The sequence below is a fragment of the Jaculus jaculus genome, chromosome 3 (assembly GCF_020740685.1).
Source record: "Jaculus jaculus isolate mJacJac1 chromosome 3, mJacJac1.mat.Y.cur, whole genome shotgun sequence".
NCBI lineage: Eukaryota > Metazoa > Chordata > Mammalia > Rodentia > Dipodidae > Jaculus > Jaculus jaculus.
This window is the reverse complement of record NC_059104.1, coordinates 113,724,889-113,745,076: the sequence shown is the minus strand read 5'-3', so window position 1 is coordinate 113,745,076 and position 20,188 is coordinate 113,724,889. Positions and strand designations below refer to the sequence as shown.

The window sequence follows — 20,188 nt, the reverse complement described above, 5'->3', positions numbered from 1 at the left end:
CTTTAATAGTTCCCCTAATTTTCTAGGAAATTTATTGCCATATATTTTAAATTCTTGCTGATGATGGCATTGCTGATTTGTAATTTTGAATATTCTCCAGACATTTAGTAAATATGCTATATTTACTGTACACAGAAATGTAAATAACATATTTTTTTGAAATTCAGTAAAGTGCGAATGTGTGTGTGTGTGTGTGTGTGTGTGTGTATAATTTTTTTTTTTTTTTTACTGCAGAAAGGATTTAACAGAGATGGCTGAACAGAATACAATAGGATAAGATTAATTGTAAAGGGAATCAGCAAAGAGGAAAATTAAGTGGAAAACTTTATGCAAATGAAGGCAAAATATTTTATTGAAAAAATTATATTATGAAGTTCAATAATGTTGTTTGTGGTGATTTGAATGTCAAGTGTCCCCCTAGGCTCATATGTTTTGAATACTTTGTCCCCAGCTGGTGGCCATTTGGGAAAGTTGTGGAGCCTTTGGGAGGTGGGATCCTTGCTGACAGAAGTGTGTTGCTGGGGGTGGGCTTTAGTGTGATAGAGCTCCTCTCCAAGCCCAGTACTTAGAGTGCTTCCTGTTGCTCTGATTGTGTGCTCCTGCTGTGCTTTCCCTCAAAACTAAGGTGCTTCGTATCAGGTGTTTGTCTCAGCAACTAGAAGTTATTTGTTATAGTACTATTATATGAAAATTACTTTTACATCCTTGATAATATAAAAAAGGAACATGAAGAAAGGGGTGTAAGAATTTAGCCATATTGGTGATATTTGTGTACAAGATGCTTGATTGTGGTGCTTTGACTCAGGTGTCCCCCATAAACTTAAGTGTTCAAAATGCTAGGTTCCCAGCTGATAAAGATTTGAGAATTAATGCCTCCTTGAAGGGGTGTATTGTTGGGGGCAGGCTTGTGAATGTTATAGCCAGTTTCTCCTTGCCAGTGTTTGCCACACTCTTCTGTTCCTGTTGTCCACCTTATGTGGGCAGGGAGTGATGTCCACCCTTTGCTCATGCCATCGTTTTCCCTGCCATCATGGAGCTCCCCCTCGAGCCTGTAAACCAAAATAGACTTCTTTTTCCCAAAAGCTACTCTTGGTCAGGTGATTTCTACCAGCAATGTGAACCTGACTGCAACAGTAAAGTGGTACCAAGGAGTGGGTTTGTAATCAAGATACCTGACTGTGTGGCTTTGGCCTTTTGGAGCTGATTTTCAAGAGACATGTGGAAGGATTTGTAACCTTGTCCTAAGAGACACCTTGAAGTGCTGTAAGTACAGCTTGATGGACTCTTCTGGTCAGAGTTGAAAGACCTGAATGCATTAAGAACTATGGGCTGTGAAGTTTGGCTTATGAGGGTGAGAAAGAGCTTTGTTTGGACTGGGTTTGTATGAAAAGCTTGCTGTGATGCCCATGTGCTGAGAAGTTGTGCAGGGTTGCTTTGTGTAGAAATGAACTGGTGTGAGCAGAGGGATAAGGCACAGGAAGAAAAATCTTTGGGTGCACTGTTGCCCATTCAGCTGCAATTGAGAGATTACAACCTTTGAGATGGACCAGCTGACTTGCACTGGGGCAACAGGAAAAACATAGACTCTTTTGGAGGAGCCTTAGTGCTCAAGAAGTGTCCTGTTCTTCAAAGTCTGCTTCCCCGCCCCTCCTGGATTAACAAATTGGCACCCCACCTGGTATTGTGGAGTATAAGAAACACAGGAAAGGGCTGGAGAGATGGCTTAGCGGTTAAGCGCTTGCCTGTGAAGCCTAAGGACCCCGGTTCGAGGCTCGGTTCCCCAGGTCCCACGTTAGCCAGATGCACAAGGGGGCGCACGTGTCTGGAGTTCGTTTGCAGAGGCTGGAAGCCCTGGCGCGCCCATTCTCTCTCTCTCCCTCTATCTGTCTTTCTCTCTGTGTCAATCGCTCTCAAATAAATAAAGAAAGAAAGAAAGAAAGAATTACAGGAAAAGAGAGGGTCATTGAGTTTGCAACACCCTCTTGTGTTCTGGAAATGGTCAGGGGCAGTGTGTAGCAGGTTTTCTGGTTGCCTACATGGAGACCCAATGGGGCCATGAGGATTAACCGAGGATTGCAGTGGAGACCCAGTGGAGATGTGGGGACCACAAGATGGCTGCTAAGGAAAGCTGCGCTGCCAGCCCCTGATGAAGTTTGTCAGGACTGTGAGTAGCCTAGCTGGAGGGGTGGACTTGGAACTCAAGAGACTTGTTGCTGGTTAGAATTATGGGACTTGGAGATTTGTCACTGACTACAGTTGTTGGTCTTGAAGTTACAGAGTTTGATGTTTGCCCTCTTTAAATCTTGTGTTGGCTGAATGTTTCTTTGCTGTGCGCAGTGCCATCTTTTGCAGTGTGAATGTTTCTTCTGTGCCATCATGGGTTTGGGGGATTTTTTTTTTTTTTGGTATTATGGCTCAGTTAAAAGATCTTGGACTATGGGGATGTATGAACCTCATTGGAATTGATAAAAAGTATGGGTTCTTTGAAAATTGGACTAAATGCATTGCATTTTACATCATGGATGGTTAATAGTTTATGGGGGCCAGAGATGGAATGTGGTGGTTTGATTCCGGTGTGCCCCATAAACTTAGGTGTACTGAATACTAGGTTCCCAGCTGATGAAGATTTTTGAATTAATACCTCCTGGAGGGGGTGAGTTGTTGGGTATGGGCTTATAGATGTTGTAGCCAGTTTCCCCATGCCAGTATTTGCCACACTCTCATGTTCTTGTTGTCTACCTTATGTGGGCCAGGGGGTGATGTCCCCCCTCTGCTCATGTCATCATTTTCCCCTGCCATCGTGGAGCTTCCCCTTGAGCCTGTAACCCAAAATAAACCTCTTTCGCACAAGTTGCTCTTAGTTGGATGATTTCTACCAGCAATATGAACCAGACTGCAACATTGAGGAAACTAACTTTGTAAAAGGGAAAACTTCATCTGAGTCACAGTTGTGTCAGTATCAGGTCAAGACCAGGTTGACCAAATGGTTCCCTTTGTTATTTTCTTGGGTGAGGGCAGCGGATTACACAGTTTGTCAGTAGTGTGTTTAGGGGCAGATGCTCAATTATCCATGAGAAAGCTTAGATAGGGCCCAGGTTTACTAACTTTTATAATATTCCTCCTTACAAAACTCAGTGGTCCCTGGAGAATTACCTCATGTCCCCAGTGGCCTAAGAATTTCCTTCTAGGCTCCATGTTCCAAATGTTCTACCACTTCCTAGTACCGCCTCCCTGAGAAACAGGTATTTAACACAATGGATCCTTGGAGGACAGTCAGTGATATCCAAACCACAGCAGTACCTTGTAGTAAATACGTATAGTGACTCAGGAGAATCCTACCTATAACTGAACTGTCTCTGATTGGTCTTGATTGGAAGTGAGGACAGGTAAGATAGCACTAAGAAAATGTATAGCTGCCCTGAAATTCTTAGTGATTCACAGTGGTGCCAATGGAATAATGGCAGCTGGTATCAGTAAAACACAGGAAAATGTACATAAATACACTGATAGTGGGATGACATTTTATCCCCTTTAACACGACCTAAAGGAAACAGTATCGAAAAAACTTTTTCACTGATTGGAAACATGATTAATTGACATTTTATCTGTATTTCATAAAAATAAAATTATATTAAAATTTATAGAACAAAAGATAATTCATTGTTATTACAACCCTGCCCTTATTAGTGTGCATATTTCATATATTTGCACACACTTTTTAAACAATTTCTTCATTAGAAATCATAATAATATTTAAAGAACATAAGCATTGCATTGCCTTTTAGAACAGAAAACATGATTCTTTTGGCTGGCAAACATTTTCTTCATAAAATGATTTTAATATCATCAATAAAAATAATTGTATTTTTTTCCTTTATCCTTTGCATTTTTCATCATGTTTGACAAATTTAAAACACAAATAAGTGATAGCAAGTGTTGCCACAGTTAAAATAGCACATCTTCTGACTATCAATGAGTGATGTCTTGTGGTGTGGCAAAGCTGATAAATTAGGTGCTGTGGTGGAGTACAGCTAGAGCAAATGAAAATACTTTTATCAGAAAAAACAAAGAAAATCAAACACTGAGTCACCAAGATTTAATAGTAGTAAATCAATCAAAAGCTCTAGGAGTGACTTGAATTTAACAGTGTGATTTTGGATAGTTAACAATTAAGTGGTACATTCATTCTGAAAGATTCATAGCCCTTATTTTATTACTATTTCTACTAACATGAGAAGTTAACTAAATATGAGATATAGCTAAATATGTTACAATGAGAAAAAAAACTTCCGTCTCTCAAAAATAGAAGAAGTCGGGCTGGAGAGATGGCTTAGTGGTTAAGCGCTTGCCTGTGAAGCCTAAGGACCCTGGTTCAAGGCTTGGTTCCCCAGGTCCCACGTTAGCCAGATGCATAAGGGGGCGCACGCATCTGGAGTTAGTTTGCAGTGGCTGGAAGCCCTGGCACGCCCATTCTCTCTCTCTCCCTCTATTTGTCTTTCTCTCTGTGTCAGTCACTCTCAAATAAATAAATAAAAATTTTTTTTTTGTTTGTTTTAGGTTTCATTACTTTTTTTTTTCTTCTTCTTTTTTTTTATTAACAAATTCCATGATTGTAAACAATATCCCATGGTAATGCCCTCCCTCCCCCCTTTCCCCTTTGAAATTCCACTCTCCATTATATCCCCTCCCCCCTCAGTCTCTTTTATTTTGATGTCATGATCTTTTCCTCCTATTATGATGGTCTTGTAGTGTCAGGCACTATGTGGTCATGGATATCCAGGCCGTTTTGTGTCTGGAGGAGCACGTTGTAAGGAGTCCTACCCTTGTTGTAAGGAGTCCTACCCTTCCTTTGGCTCATAAGTTCTTTCCGCCACCTCTTCCGCAGTAGACCCTGAGCTTTGCAAGGTGTGGTAGAGATATTGCAGTGCTGAGCACTCCTGTCATTTATTTCCTTCAAGGTCACTGCCATCTGAAAAGAGAAGGTTCTCTATGGTTTTTGAGGTGGGGCCTCACTGTAACCCAGGCTGACCTGAAATTCACTCAGTAGTCTCAGGGTGGCCTCAAACTCACAGTGATCCTCCTATCTCTGCCTCCCGAGTGCTGGGATTAAAGGCATGTGCCACCACGCTTGGCTTTATATTATGAATTTATTGATCTTCTAGAGCATAAACCTGCAGGCTGTATGTGCCTCTTCAAGGAGCAAGCCCTCACTTTCTAAAGAACAATCACATTGGTATAGTTATAGTTTGACTTACAGTTTTCCTTTGTTAGCTTCCAAGCTCTCTGGCCTTTGCCGCACGCAAGCTCGCTTTATTCTTTTTTTTTTTAATTTTTATTAACATTTTCCATGATTATAAAATATATCCCATGGTAATTCCCTCCCTCCCCACCCCCACACTTTCCCGTTTGAAATTCCATTCTCAATCATATTACCTCCCCATTACAATCATTATAATTACATATATACAATATCAACCTATTAAGTATCCTCCTCCCTTCCTTTCTCCACCCTTTATGTCTCCTTTTCAACTTACTGGCCTCTGCTACTAAGTATTTTAAAAAATCTTTAAAAAAAATAGAAAAAGTCAACATACTTAACACTACTGCCTTGGTAATTACATATACCTCATTTTTTGATTCACTACATTAGATAAGCTAACAAATTTTAATATTTGGTTGAAATATTGTAAGAAATAGCCAGTGGACATTATACTTTTTATCCCCCCCCCCCCAAATACAGCATCTGTGATTTAGTGCTTGACATTCTCAGTGATATTCTGGATGTTTAAGGAGATTAATTAATGTTCTTAGGATGAGTACCATTAAACATTATTTTAGAAATGAAAAAAATGAATGAGTGATTTGATGAGTGATGATAAAGAAGCTAATATGGGAGTTATAGGAATGAACATCCGAGTAGGGAATAATTATTTACTCAGCTTCCTTTAATTAATTGACTGATAAGTCTTTCATTGGAGCCTTGTGTATAAAAAAAATATTGAAATGCCAAATTTAATTTAATATAAAGAAATAAATATTGGAAATATTCATAATTTAAATTTAAAAGTGTTTTATAGGTTGTGGAGATGGCATAGAGGATAAAGGCACTTGCTTGCAAAATCTGCCTGCATGGGTTCAATTCCCCAGTATCCACATAAAGAAAGACACAAAAAGTGGTACATGTCTGGAATTTGTTTTCAGTGGAAAAAGGCCTTGCTGTGCCCATTCTCTTTCTTTCCTTCCATGTCCCTCTGTTTCTCTCCAATAAATAAGAAATATACTAAAAAAAAAAAGCTGCTTTACCATTTTATGGTATTTCCTGTATCATTTACTAATCTTCCTGTCATTTCTGTTTTATGGGAAAAAAAAGTCAACATTTTTAAATCATAAAATTTAAATCAATCAAACTGGGAAACTTTATGGATTCTAAGATAAATGAATTGAGACATCAGGAGGTTATTAATAATGGTAGTGAGTATTTACATAAAGAAGCCACATTTTGGATTGGTGAGATGGATTATCAGTTCAGGTGCTAGACTGCAAAGCCTGAGGACACAGGTTTGATTCTCCAGGTCCCACGTAAGCCATATTCACATGGTGGTGCATGTATCTGGAGTTTGTTTGCAGTGACCATTGCACCCATTCTCCCCTCCTTCATCTCAAATAAATAAAAAAATATAAATCTTTTTTTTAAAGTTGCAAAAAGTAGCCACATTTCTCTTTTGAGCCATTGCAGTATGTGATTTTAGAATGGCTTTCCTCAACTTCACGTGCTTTTGTCTTTTTAACTCCTTAATGAATCAGTAAATTGTGATGCCAATTTTACAAAAATAATAGAATTAAAATACTTATACTGTATTTGATCTTTACTTTTATAAAACAAATATGTCTGATTTCATGCTTGTGCCATTTCTGTTGGAAGTTGTTGTCATTGATGCCCTTGTTTCTGTACTTAGGTTATTTCTCAGCTGAGGATCCTGGGTAGATCTGTACCAGCGGGTTGCAAATTTGATAGAGAAATTTGGTCTAATGAACTTTCTCCTGTTCTTAATCTCTGGAAGAAACTAAACCAGGTTAGTAGTCAAATATTCTGAGGTTCATATACTTTTTTTCATATAATTTTCTTCATTTCCTAAAACTATGCCTTTTCCTATTGCTGACTCATTCAAGAACAGCTATTGTACATACCTAACTGATGAAGTCATGACCCTGTACCCTTGCTTCATGAGGTTTCACATGGAAGTTTGGATTCTTAACCCTCTCATTTATAACAGAAAGTATGCTCATTTACAGTTCTGTCCTTTACCAATTTATTATCTGCTTTGATTATGTGATAATATATATTTTTTCAAGATACATCTTGCTAACAATTTTGAGCCCAATTCCCAGCCTCTTTGAGTGATACTGGCTGCTCTAAAATTTTCTGGCAGTCTGTTCAGTTGATAAAATGTGTGAAAATATGTGACCACATATGTATTAATATTCATATATATATTGTATAATGCAGCTGTTTATTTTGAGAAGAACAATTTGCTATTTTTCTATTTTTCACTTAGGAAATTAGATGGAAATTGAATTACTTGAATAATTGGCTATTTACCTCTCATTAAAGAGCAAATCTATGATAAAAGTAACCTAATTATTACAAACATCTCATTTTTTCAATTTGAAGACAAAATATGAACTCAACAGATAAGTGGAAAATTTTTTTAGATCTGCCTACCAAGACTGGCTTTTTCTTTTCTGGTGATTAGTTTGGAAAGTATATGTTGAACTGGTTTGTACTCCTCTGGCTGTCCCGTTGGTCACAGTCCCTCCCTGTTCTTCATGAGTAGTTGTGTGTCTGCTGTTGTGGACCTGACTCTTGTTCACTGCATAACTTAGGAAAATACTAAGCTTCTCTGTACTTCTAGTTTCTTACCTAGAAAATGGTGTGGTAATAATACTCATAGTGCCAGGATTAAGTCAGTCATTCAAAATATAGTTGAGCAGCTAGTCTTACGGTGACTTATTAAAAACTGTATGTGTACTTGTGTACATAATGATGGGACTTACAATTTTTATGGGAGACATTAAATCAAATAAACAAGTGGATAATTATATATATTGTGCAAGGAAAACACAGGTGCTGTTACTGAATAGAAAAAAAAAGACCAATGTTAGACTGGATGGGCAACACATGCCTTTCTTGAGAATTATCCTTGAGGTGTGAACAGAAAAGCATATACTCAGACAAAACTGGAAGGAAGAAAGTTGGAAGTGGAAGGGTCAGCATACATACCTTTCCTAAGAAGAGACAAGGCTTGGAGCATTCAGTAAACCCAAAAGGAAGCTAGTATGACTGAAGGTTAGAGTGGAATGAGGTAGGAGAGGTGTCATAGAGTATAAATGCTTGTTCTCCTCACCTCCAAATTTCATGTCAAAGTCCATTGAAACTGGGGGCTTTAAAAGATGTGATTAGGTAGAGGGTAAAGTGTTTACAAATAGGCTTTAGTATCTTTAAGAATGCAGCTCCAGAGAAACTCCTTGGCCCTCTTCCACTTGGAGACACAGCATAACGATGACCAAAAAATGATTTTAAACTGGGAAGTGGATCCTCAGTAGACACCTACTTGGCAGGCCCCTTTATCTTGGAATTCCCTTCCTTTATTAGGGTATTTGGTCATAGCACTGAGAAAGTAACAAAGACTTCTTTCAAGGTTTCTATAATACCACAATCTTCCATTAATTACATTTTGTTGTATGATGGATAATGGATTAAGACAGGGTGTGATTAAGACTCCAGGAATAGTGAGAAACCATGAATGAGTTTAAAGGAATGAAGTGGATATTTAAGATTTGAAGAGGGTTTTCTTAGCTGTTTCAGAAACTTATTTGAAGTGGCTCAAGAGTAGATATGGAGAATGTGTGTGTGGTCCCTGCCACACTCTAGGGAAGAGTTGATCTTAGCTGAGAGTATGGTGGCTGAGAAGTTGCACAGAAATGGGCATATTCAAGTTACATATTCAAAGAGTTATTAAAAGAACTTGAATTTAGAATTGGAGAAATAAAGTAGAAGGATGTGTTGGTTTTCTAGAATAAATGGTTGGGTGGATGTGGTGCCATTAGTGAGTTATGTGAAACTGGGGGCAATAAATTTTTCATGACATAGGATTAGACTGTCTTGGGTTTGAATTGGTTTTAGAATTTAATTTTAGACGGAGGATAGTTCCAGATACATTGGAGCTCTGAAGGGGTATGTGGGACTTGTAAGGTTCTGGAGAGCACTATGTCATTTAATGATAAAGGTGTGCTAGAGCCCCCAGCCACTGCAAACAAACTTCAGACACAGGTGCCACCTTGTGCATCTGGCTTATGTGGGTACTGGGAAATTGAACCTGGGTCCTTAGGTTTCACAGGCAAGTGTCTTAACCTCTATGCCATCTCTCCAGCCCTTTTTGAAGTTATTTTGATGCTTGAAACAGGATATGCTTTGAGTAACTTTTTAAAATAATTTCCCAAATAGTATTTTTTCTATTCCCTCCATATATATTGTTTGGATTAAATTCTCTAATGCCAGAAAAAAATGGAAACTTGTACCTAACATGAAACGTAGGGGCTGAAGTAGGCACAGTAAGAGAATAAATGAGATAGATGGCACAGTAAGAAATGTGATTTAATTTTGGTGTTTTCCTTAAAGTATCAAGGGAAATACTTGATTCATGACATTTATTTATCACAAATTTCATAACTGTTCATTGAAATATTTTCAGGACAATTTCTTATTCAATAATCTCAACTTCCCCATCCCATTGTTGGCATTTGCATCTGCTGAGTGTCTTTTTGGATGTGGAATCCCACTGAAAGGCCTAGCAGTTGCTGGGTCATCCTAGGTGGGTGGAGATTTTGTTGTGAAGTCCCTTGAATGCCAACTTATGACCTGTGTATCTGCTACAGAGAGAGGAGGTGGTGGTGGGGACTGCAGGCCTGCACCAGCCTGGACATAATACAACCAGTAGAGTATCAGTAGTCTCTGGGGTCGTGAATGAGTAGTTAGATGTATGAATAACTGTTCAGTTCCATTTACCTTTGATACCAAACCTAAATCTGTTTACTTGCTGCTTAAAAGCAGGCCAAATAAATCAAGGACAAGTTGTTTGGGCAGGAAAATGAATTATTTATGAGGAAGCCAAACCATTGTGGTATACTTGCATACCAAAAGGCTAGCTTGCCTAAGCAAGTGGGAAGAGGGAGTTCAGGTAAAGAAGTGATGTGTGAATATGAATTAAAAGTGCACATGTTTCTGGTGGTCTGAAAAGGGATGCTGGAGAATCCACTGGCTGGTATTGTGTTGCTCTTGATGCTACCACGCGTTTTGAAAACATCTTAGTTATCCTTTTCTTGGCATCATCACTTTTGAAGGAAATAGATTCAGAAAGTTTCAGATAAATCAGGCTTGGGCTGCAAGTATTAAGCAAGCATTCCTTAAATGCATGTTCAGGGGAACAACAACATTGTGTAGCAAAGCACACAGAGCTGCTGTGTTCAGTGAGTTCCTAACATACTATGTAGCTGTGTCATCTCTAAAATGACGTAAGTTCTAAAGTCATCTATAAGCAAGTGAAACCTAGAAGGTATTTAGGTTTTCCCTTGATTTCATTTGTGTGGAGACAATTTAAAAAGTGTATTCAGCTGCCTTACTGTTCTGCCTATTTCTGTGTAATAATTATAACAATAAAAAGTATAAACATAAATCTGTATAGGAATACTTCTACATTTTAATATTGTTACTAGCATTAAATTAAAAGTTTTAATAAAGATTAGTGCAAAATACTCAATACATACTAAGTTTATCATCATGACACAGTTATTATTGAAAACAGAATTTGTTTACTTGAGGCAGGTAGCAACATAAGGGTGCCATGAGTGTCTGTAGACATTTAAACTTTCCACAGATGCTTATCTTATTGTCTGATACTCTAAGTTCAGAGGTTTACTCTAGTGTTTTCAGGGTGGTAAAACTATATAACTGAGATTAGACTGAAAATATGAAATACAATTCAAGAAAATTCAAAAAAGAATTTTTGGTCTTTGTTTATCCTGATATGTATTGGGTAAAACCAATCATGTAGTGGTAGCTCCAATTTTGAAGAGTCTAAATATAAAAGTTTCCTACGTTTTTGTACATAACATTATACTCCAGTAAGAATACAACACAAGAATTCATTCATTTTTCCTCCATCTCTTGGGTGCATGTGATATTGCATTTTACAGTCTTATAGGGCAAAGGTAACCCCTTTCTGTTTTTGCAAAAATGACACATTCAGTTCATAGTTCCTTCTTTTATAATATTTAGCACAAACTTTTGAAAATGGTTATGATGCAAATATGGTCCATTTGAGTAATTCTAAATATATTCTCCCAACAAAACTGATAAGGGGGTGGAAAGGTAGGATGGAGTTATTTTATAGTTTTATAGAGGCAAAATTGATTGTTTTAGTTCAAGAAGGTAGTGCAGTTCTGAAAATTAATTGTCATGTAATTGCAGCAAGCTGGGGACTTGATCACATGTGGCTGTGGGAGTTTTTTCATTATTTTTTAAGTCACTTCTTAAAAGTTCAGTATATGAAGCTTTCTGTGTCCTTTGACAATAATAAATAGAGTCTTCAAATAAATTGTTAACTTACTTCCTTGATACAATATTAATAAATGTTTAAATAAAATATTTCCAGGAAATTTGTTTCATAATAAGGAATTACAAAAAGTCTATAACTTATCACTTACCTAATTCAAGTCACTTAGCTGAATTAGATATGACTTATATTTATTATTTATTGCATGATCTGGTCCAAATAGGTAATTCTAATAAATTTTTTAGTATTAGATCTCGCTGTCCTCTGGATTCAGTTTTTAGTTGTTTTTTTTTTTTTACTGACTTATGGAACTATGTACATTTATGTACACTTACATACTCGTGCAAAATGATTTCTTCAGCATTAATATTGGGATTGCAATAATACAAAAAAAACCCATATTTCAGGAATGATTGTATACCATAAAATTTATTTAATAGCAGTAATCATGTCAGATCATCATATGTTATTTATGATACTAAGTGTATGAACCAGGGAAGATACTGTTGTAGTCCATGTGAATACGGCAATCAGTGGAGCAAGAAGAAAGGACTTACATTGTAGTGAAGAATAAATAGAAGAGGGCTGTGGAGATAGTCAGTGGGCAGAGTGTTTGTCACACAAGTGTAAGTACCTGAGTTCAGATCCTCGGGACACTTGTAAAATTGCTGGCTGTTGCAGACACTTGTAATCCTATTGTTTAGGATGCAGAGACAGGAGACTCTCTATAGCTTTCTGGAATAGCTTATCTAGCTGAATTGGTGAGGTTTAGGTTAAGTACAAGATCCTGTCTCAAAAGTAAAATGAAGAGTAACTGAGGAAGATATCCAGTTTCAGTCTCACTTCCACATATGCATGCACACAAACGCAAAACATTTGTGCTGTGCGTGTGTGTGTGTGTGTGTGAGAGAGAGAGAGAGAGAGAGAGAGAGAGAGAGAAAGTGGATTATAATAAAAAAAAAAACCCACTGGACTTTCCAGCGCTATCTCCTGAGTTTTATTTGACTCTTTAATACTATCAAAAATACTTTTTATTTCTGTTACTCATGCAAGCTTGTTAAAATGAGAATTCCTGTTTTTTGGAAATTGAAATACAAATTTCTGTGTACCATATAACATATTTATCTCTGTTAAAGTATTCATATAAAAATACTGAAATAGAATATTGATTGGTCTCAAGCATGTTTGATGTGCCTTTCCCGCATAGGCAGTTGTTTTCAAATTAAGATAAATGTCTGTCTTCACATCTTATTTTTAGAGTATGATCCTGTCTGTTCTTTGTCACAGTAGAGTTGCTCCCTGTATTGATTGTAAATAGCAGTTTTTCCACTTTCCTCCTGTTGTACTGACTACTGCTTTTCTGTTAGATTCTTTCCATTCTTAGTCCTCATCCTGAAGATTTATAGTTCTGTGTTTTTATCAACAATATATATATATATATATATATATATATATATATATATATAGATAGTAACAAGAATATATATATATATATATGTATATATATGTATATGTATATGTATATGTATATGTATATGTATATGTATATGTATGTATGTGTGTGTGTGTATATATATATATGTGTGTATGTATGTGTGTGTATATATATATAGTTTTTCAAGGTAGAGTTTTTACTCTTGCCCAGGCTGCTGGAATTCATTATGGAGTCTCAGAGTGGCCTTGCCTGAATGCTGGGATTAAAGATGTGCACCACCATGCCCAGTTCAAAAATAATTTTTAAATTTTTGTTTATTTATTTACTTGGGTGAGGGAGAAGGAGGCAGATAGAGAGAGAATGGGCACAACAGGGCCTCCAGCCATTGCAAATGAACTCCATATGCTTGTGCCACCTTTTGCATCTCGTTTATATGGGTACTAGGGAATCAAACCTGGGTCCTTAGGTTTTGCAGGCAAGCGCCTTAATTGCTAAACCATCTCTCCAGCCCATCAAATATATGTGTGTGTGTGTGTGTGTGTGTATGTATGTGTGTGTGTGTATATATATATATATATATATATATATATATTTATATTTATATTTGATGGGCTGGAGAGATGGCTTAGCACTTAAGGTGTTTGCCTGCAAAGCCAAAGGATCCGGTTCGATTCTCCAGGACCCACAAGAGCCAAATGCACAAGGGAGCACATGAATCTAGAGTTTGTTTCCAGTGGCTAGATGTCCTGGTGTGCCCATTCTCATTCTCCCTCCCTCTCTCCTTCTTTCTTTCTCTCTCTCTCTCAAATAAATAAATAAAATATATTTAAAAATATATCTCTATACATAATTTATGAGAGAGAGAAAATGGGTGTGCTAGGGCATTCAGTTATTGTAAATGAACTCCAGACACATGAGCCCCCTTGTGCATCTGGCTTACATGGGTCCTGGGGAATTGAAACTGGGACCTTTGGCTTCATAGGCAAACACTGTAATCACTAAGTCATCTCCTCAGTACCCCCAAATAATTTTAAGACAACATAGAACTCATAAAATGTTTTAAATAACTTTTGTATTGTTTTAACATATCAGTGATTTGTGTTGCTTTTCAGTAAATATGATATCTTCCTTTTAGAATTCAAACCTGATTCATCAGAAAGTGTTTCCTCCTAATGATCGACAGGGATCTCCAATATTATCCTTCATCATTCTTGAGCAATTCAATGCCATTCGTTTAGTACAGAGTGTTCATCAGTCTCTTGCTGCTCTCAGCAAAGTCATCAGAGGAACTACTTTACTGACTTCAGAAGTGCAAAAACTGGCAAGTGCTTTATTGAACCAAAAGGTAAGCCATGCTAAGTATATATGCTTTTGTCTCATTATAAAAGCTGATCTTTCTTCATGCATGTATTTATTTGGGATCTTAAGATAATCATGTCAGAAAACTGAAGAAAACATGACTGAAGATATAGGTATTAACTGGCTCAAGGGCTAACATTTGAAGAGGCCAGTGTGTTAGCTATCAGTAAATCAACTTGATTCAGAGGGGCCTATACTGTCATCAGGATCGCAGTTTACATTATCGATCTTTGTGTCTCTACCTTGGCGCTTCTTTCCTGTGCCTTTGTTCATTCTTTAGTTTTAGTCTTAATATTTAACTTCAGTATGATGAGGCGATATTCATGTCTAGCCATGTCTACTTGGGATTCTAAATGCCTCCTGTCTTGAAGGTTCATGTCTTTCCCTGTATTTGGAAATTTTTGCTAGTATTTAATTTTATAGCTTTTCTGTTCTTTCAACTTCTATTTTATCAACACCCTATGGATTTTTGTTTGGTTTCCTTCTCATATCCCATGGTTCTAAAAATTTGTAACAAATGCTTATATTTCTATTTAAATTACTGATTTCTGAGCCTTGTCTTCAATTCCTCATATTGTTTTCTGATATCTCTACTATATCATCATACTGTTCACTGAGTTTTTGAATTTGTTTACCTTTATATTTTCAAGGTTTCTACTCTTCCTTGCCACTCCCCCCCCTTTGAATCTCTACCTCTTTTCTGAATTTCTCATCCAAGTTGATGAGTTTCTGAAGTAATCTAAAATGGACTTCCCTACTTCATTTATTTCTTTAACAGAACCTCCTTTAAGTTCTTTAACTATTTTTAAAATTAAACTTTTGAAGCTGTTAGCCATTTTAGTTAGTGAGGAGCTATCAGCTTTTGGAGGAGTCACCTTGGCTTGCCTTTTTTTTTTTTTTTTTTTGGCTTGTGTATGTGAATGTCTGTAGTATGTGGTGTGTGTGTGTGGGGGGGTGTATGTACCTGTGCACATGGGTGCTGAGGCCAAATCAGAATGCTTGGCGCCCACTTTTAGTGCTCACACAGTTGTTTTCTTGAAATGCAGTTCTCACTGATCACAATGCTGGCACTTTTCATCAGGCTGCAGGACCACTGAGCCCTGGTTTCTGCTTCCCACAGGACTATAGTTACAGATGTGCATGACCACAGCCAGATGTGTACATGGGTGCAGGGAAATTCAACTCAGGGCAAATCAGGCCTTCTCAGTACTCACACTTGTGTGGCCATTACTCCTCCTACCTACTGAGCCATCTCCTCAGCCCCCTAGATCCTTGATTTTTTTCATGTATGTATGTATGTGTGTGTGTGTGTATATGTGTTTCTGTGTTACAATGTGTGTATCTGTTTTATTGAGTTCCTCTTCCAATTTTATTTTATTTATTTACTGGTTTATCAAGGTAGGGTTTCACTATGGCTGAAGCTGACCTGGAATTTACTATGTAGTCTCAGGGTGGCTTTGAACTCACATTGGTTCTCCTGCTTCTGCTTCCCAAGTGCTGGGATTAAAGGCATGCAACCCCAGACCCAGCTCTCTTCCAATTTTATATGGATCTCCTTAGTAGGCAGCCTTCTCTGAAGGGCTTAATGCACTCTTCCACTTGGAGGGTATAAAGCAAAGTAAATGTATTAATAATTGAGTAATAAAAAGAAGAGGGTTTGGAAAAGTAAACTTGTGCCCAAGAATCTTGGTCTTAGTCACAACTAGTTTCCTGGGTGTACAGACTCTTAGAGTGAATACTTGCTTAACCAGTAGAGACGGGGGAGCTTCTAGATAGAAAAAAAAATTAGGGTCTGGAGAGATGGCTTAGCGGTTAAGGCATTTGCCTGCAAAGCCAAACGATCCTGGTCTCCAGGACCCACGTAAGCCATATGCACAAGGGGGTGGGCGCATGTATCTGGAGTTTGGAGTTCATTTGCAGTGCCTGGAGGCCCTGGTATGCCCATTCTTTCCACTTCCCTCTGCCTCTGTCTCTCTGTCTCAAATAAGTAAATAAATAAAATATATTAAAAAAAATTAAGTTCACAGGGTTCTCTTCACCCTCCAAATGGCTTGCCTGTTGGACCTTTCCAGAGAATTCCTGCCAAGGCACCAGAGCAAGCCTGCACCTTCAGGGAGTCCTTCACCAGCACTTGCTTGCTGTGAGGATTCAGATCTCCCATTTTATATTTTAATGTTTTAGAGATCCAGGTTGTATCTCTGGAGCTTGAGACTTTGGTGTTCTCTTTTTTTTTCTAAAAACATTGTTATTTATTGACAATTTTTAATACATGAACATAATGTGTTTTGATCATAATCAACTCCCATCACCTTCTCTTTTCGTTCTGCCCTCCCACAGAGCCCCTTATTCTTGGAGAAAAGTGGGGGGGGGTAGGAGGAAATATGAGAGAGATAGTGACCCACACTGAGTTTTGCTTAAGCTGTATGTAGCAGACAGCTTCAGGTTCACTGGGATGAACTTCCAGATCAGGCACAGTTATGGAGGAAGAAATGTTTATTGAAACTCACAGATCCAGGGGAAGTTCCATAATGGCCAAAGGAGCTGGCCTGCCTTCACAAGTCCAAGCAGAGAGAGAGAGAAGCACAAGCCAAAAGCTACACAGCACAGCATACTTCAGGAACTTCTGCTAGGCACACCTTGCATATCTTTAGATTGAAATCTGAAACCCACCACCATACCTTAAGATCCCACCCAGTGACACTGCTTCCAGCCAGGTGGCTGCACATGCAAACTACAAGCAAATCAAAAACTGAATATATTGGGGGCCATCTATTCAAACCACCACACTGTACTATAGGGGATTTTCCAACTTTTCCCATTGCTTTTATGTAGTACAAAGTGTTTGGACTCAATTCTTTGTTTATAGATCTCAAGTTCTGTGTTTTGATTTCAACTGATGAGCTTACTATTCACTGTTGACTCTCCCTGCAGCCACTGCCATGGTCTCCTTTCAGATTCCTGGAGATATAGAATAGCAGGGGTGTCTCTAACCCCTCCTAACTTCAATGCTTATTTTGCTTCTACTGTTAACCATTTGGGAGACATATGGCTCAAACAGCTGAAATTAATGAATAATTAAATAACTTTGTGATGGTAATCTCACATGTTTTAGCTTAGATCATTTTTGAATGGTAAAGAATTAAAGGGGCTTAATTATATGAAATGTTTTCCATGATTAAGAGTGAACTATTTTATAAGTAGTAAATTTTCAGTTCTTAATGTCTTTTTCTTTTCCTTAACAGTTAAGGTCTGCTAAGTGCTTCCTTATTTGACATAGCAACAGCCATATCAAATGAGTCAGATTGCTGAATTCTTAGTTAAAATACGTTTTTGTGGACTGCAGATTATCTCAACATGCAGTTACTATTAAGTATTCTATATTATGTTATGAATTAGGAAATAAAACCTTATTCTGTATCACTGTTTATTTTCAATATTTAAATGAAAATAAGTTGGCTAAAATTCTTTCAAAGAATGAAAAATGGGTTTTACACAGAACACTTCAATTGAACAATATAGTATTTTTGGAGATGGATTAGGATATTTGATAAAATTCATCTGAGACTAGGTTAGTTATTCACTAAGACCAAATCATTGAATTCCAACAAACAAAAAAGTTACTACTGCATCTTGCATGTATTTTAGAAAAAAACTAACTTGCATTACATTAAATATGACAAGCTTTGTACTATGTGATCTTACTTAATGTAACTTAAATGGTACTTGACATTTTCTTCTGTGTACCAGCCACAATTGGAGCAAGAATTTTCTTGCAAAGAATTACGACTTTAATTTCCTGGATAGCTACCGATGATTGGTGAATGCTTTGTTGTTTGTATTTAAAAAGTATACTTCTACTTTGCTAACAGAATATTAATACCATTACTCTTACATGTTAGACTCAGGCTTTAAATCATTACTTTAAGATATAACAAAGTTAAAAAGAAAGCATGCCAAATTATTTATCACTCCTTAACAATGACAAGAGATTAAGATTGTCTTAGAATTAAATTGTTTGCATTAAAAAAAAAAAACCAACAACATTTTAGCTGGGTGTGGTGGCACATGCCTTTAATCCCAGCACTTGGGAGGCAGAGGTAGGAGGATTGCCATGAGTTCGAGACCACTCTGAGACTACATAGTGAAATCCAGGTCAACCTGGACTAGAGTGAAACTCTACCTCAAAGAAATTTTTTTTTTAATTAACTCCTTTTTAAAACCAGCTTATATTATTAGGCAGTCATTGAGCTTATTGTCATACACAGTTTGGTAACACTAAACAGCTTTTTAGTTTTTTTTTTTTAAACCAGAGTGTACCAAGAAATATAGCAAAAATTGCTCATGAATCCCAAGTTCTTTTAAAGTAAATCCCAAACCACTTGCTTTTAATTATTTTTTAGATAACTAAACCTTTAAAGTCTAAATGAAAGGGATATACTCTTCAACTTGCATAAGTACATAAAACATACATAAATAGCTTTATTATATAATTTTTGCATAAATACATAAATAGCTTTATTATATAATTTCAGGATACTTAGAAGATAAGATCTCTGCCAGACCAGGATTTTGTTTTCATACACTCTGTGTCATGTCTTTTTAATAGCAATAGTCTTTAAAGTACAGCAATATATGGGGTCGAATTATGAAGGGAAAGTAGAAAAATTCTGAGAGTGAATATATTGTCAATAATTTTAGGTTATATTTTGAATCTGCTCTATACAAGTTAAAGTATTCAAAAATATATACTTAATTTGGAATTATATATCAAATTTCAAAGAGCCTTTATAAGAGTTTAAGTAAATGTTCACATAAACATATATAGTCTATGGGAAAGTTATTGTTTTTATTTTAAAAGTATGCTTTTTAAACCAGACTATTGTCTGGTTTGTGCTTCTGGCAATAATAGCTGGCAAACTTAGTATTCTTTGTGTTGGTATCCTTAAAACTCATTCTTTACTGATAATATATAATAATTTGTGAAAATGTTGCTGTACTATGAAATATTAAAATTGATTCCTCCGATGTGTAACTGTATTTTGGTACCAGTAAACTAATGTCCCACTCCCACCTCTGCTCTCTTTATCTCTAACTAGTACTATTCTACTCTACCCTCCTATCAAATCAATCTTAAATTTCTACATATGAGGTGGAACATGTGCTATATTATTTTATCTTTCCAGCCTGGTTTATTTCATTCAATATAAAAATCCTTAAATTGTAGCCATGTTGCCACAAATAATGGAATTCTTTTATAAGGCTAAATAATTATGTGTGTGTGTGTGTGTGTGTGTGTGTGTGTGTGTGTGTGTTTATACATATATGTGAATATACGTAGATTTTATATAGTCATATTTGGGCTATTCTGAATAGTAAGACGTCTCTTTGACATGCTTATTTCATATGCTTTAGATACATGTTCTATTTATTTGAGGGGGGCAGATAGAGAGAATAGGCACACCAGGGCCTCTAGCCACTGCAAACTCTAAATGCATGTGCCACCTTGTGCATCTGCCTTACATGGAATCTGGGGACTGCAACCTGGGTCCTTAGGCTTTGCAGACAAGTGCCTTAACCATTATGCCATCTCTCCAGCCCCCATGCTCATCTCTTAAACAGACATTTTTGTTTTTAGTTCCTTGTGTGTTGTGGATACTGATCTCTGTTGGATGCATAGTTTGCTTTCTCCCACCCTCCTGGCCATTGCATTTTCTGCTGATTGTTGTCTTCGCCTGCTTTAGCATCTCAGTTTGAACTCATCCAGTTTTTCTGCTTTGTAAGT

At 37.0% G+C, this 20,188-nt stretch overlaps 1 protein-coding gene across 3 annotated transcripts in view; it reads left to right on the top strand.

Annotated features, from left to right (window-relative positions):
- Positions 1-20,188, top strand: part of Dync2h1 (dynein cytoplasmic 2 heavy chain 1) — a 277,230-nt gene that overhangs the window by 200,473 nt on the left and 56,569 nt on the right. For all 3 annotated transcript variants that reach the window (XM_045144805.1, XM_004661895.3, XM_004661894.3), the window contains 2 exons: positions 6,957-7,073; positions 14,183-14,392. In XM_045144805.1, coding sequence (XP_045000740.1) covers positions 6,957-7,073; positions 14,183-14,392 — 327 coding nt within the window. The remainder of the gene's footprint in view (positions 1-6,956; positions 7,074-14,182; positions 14,393-20,188) is intronic.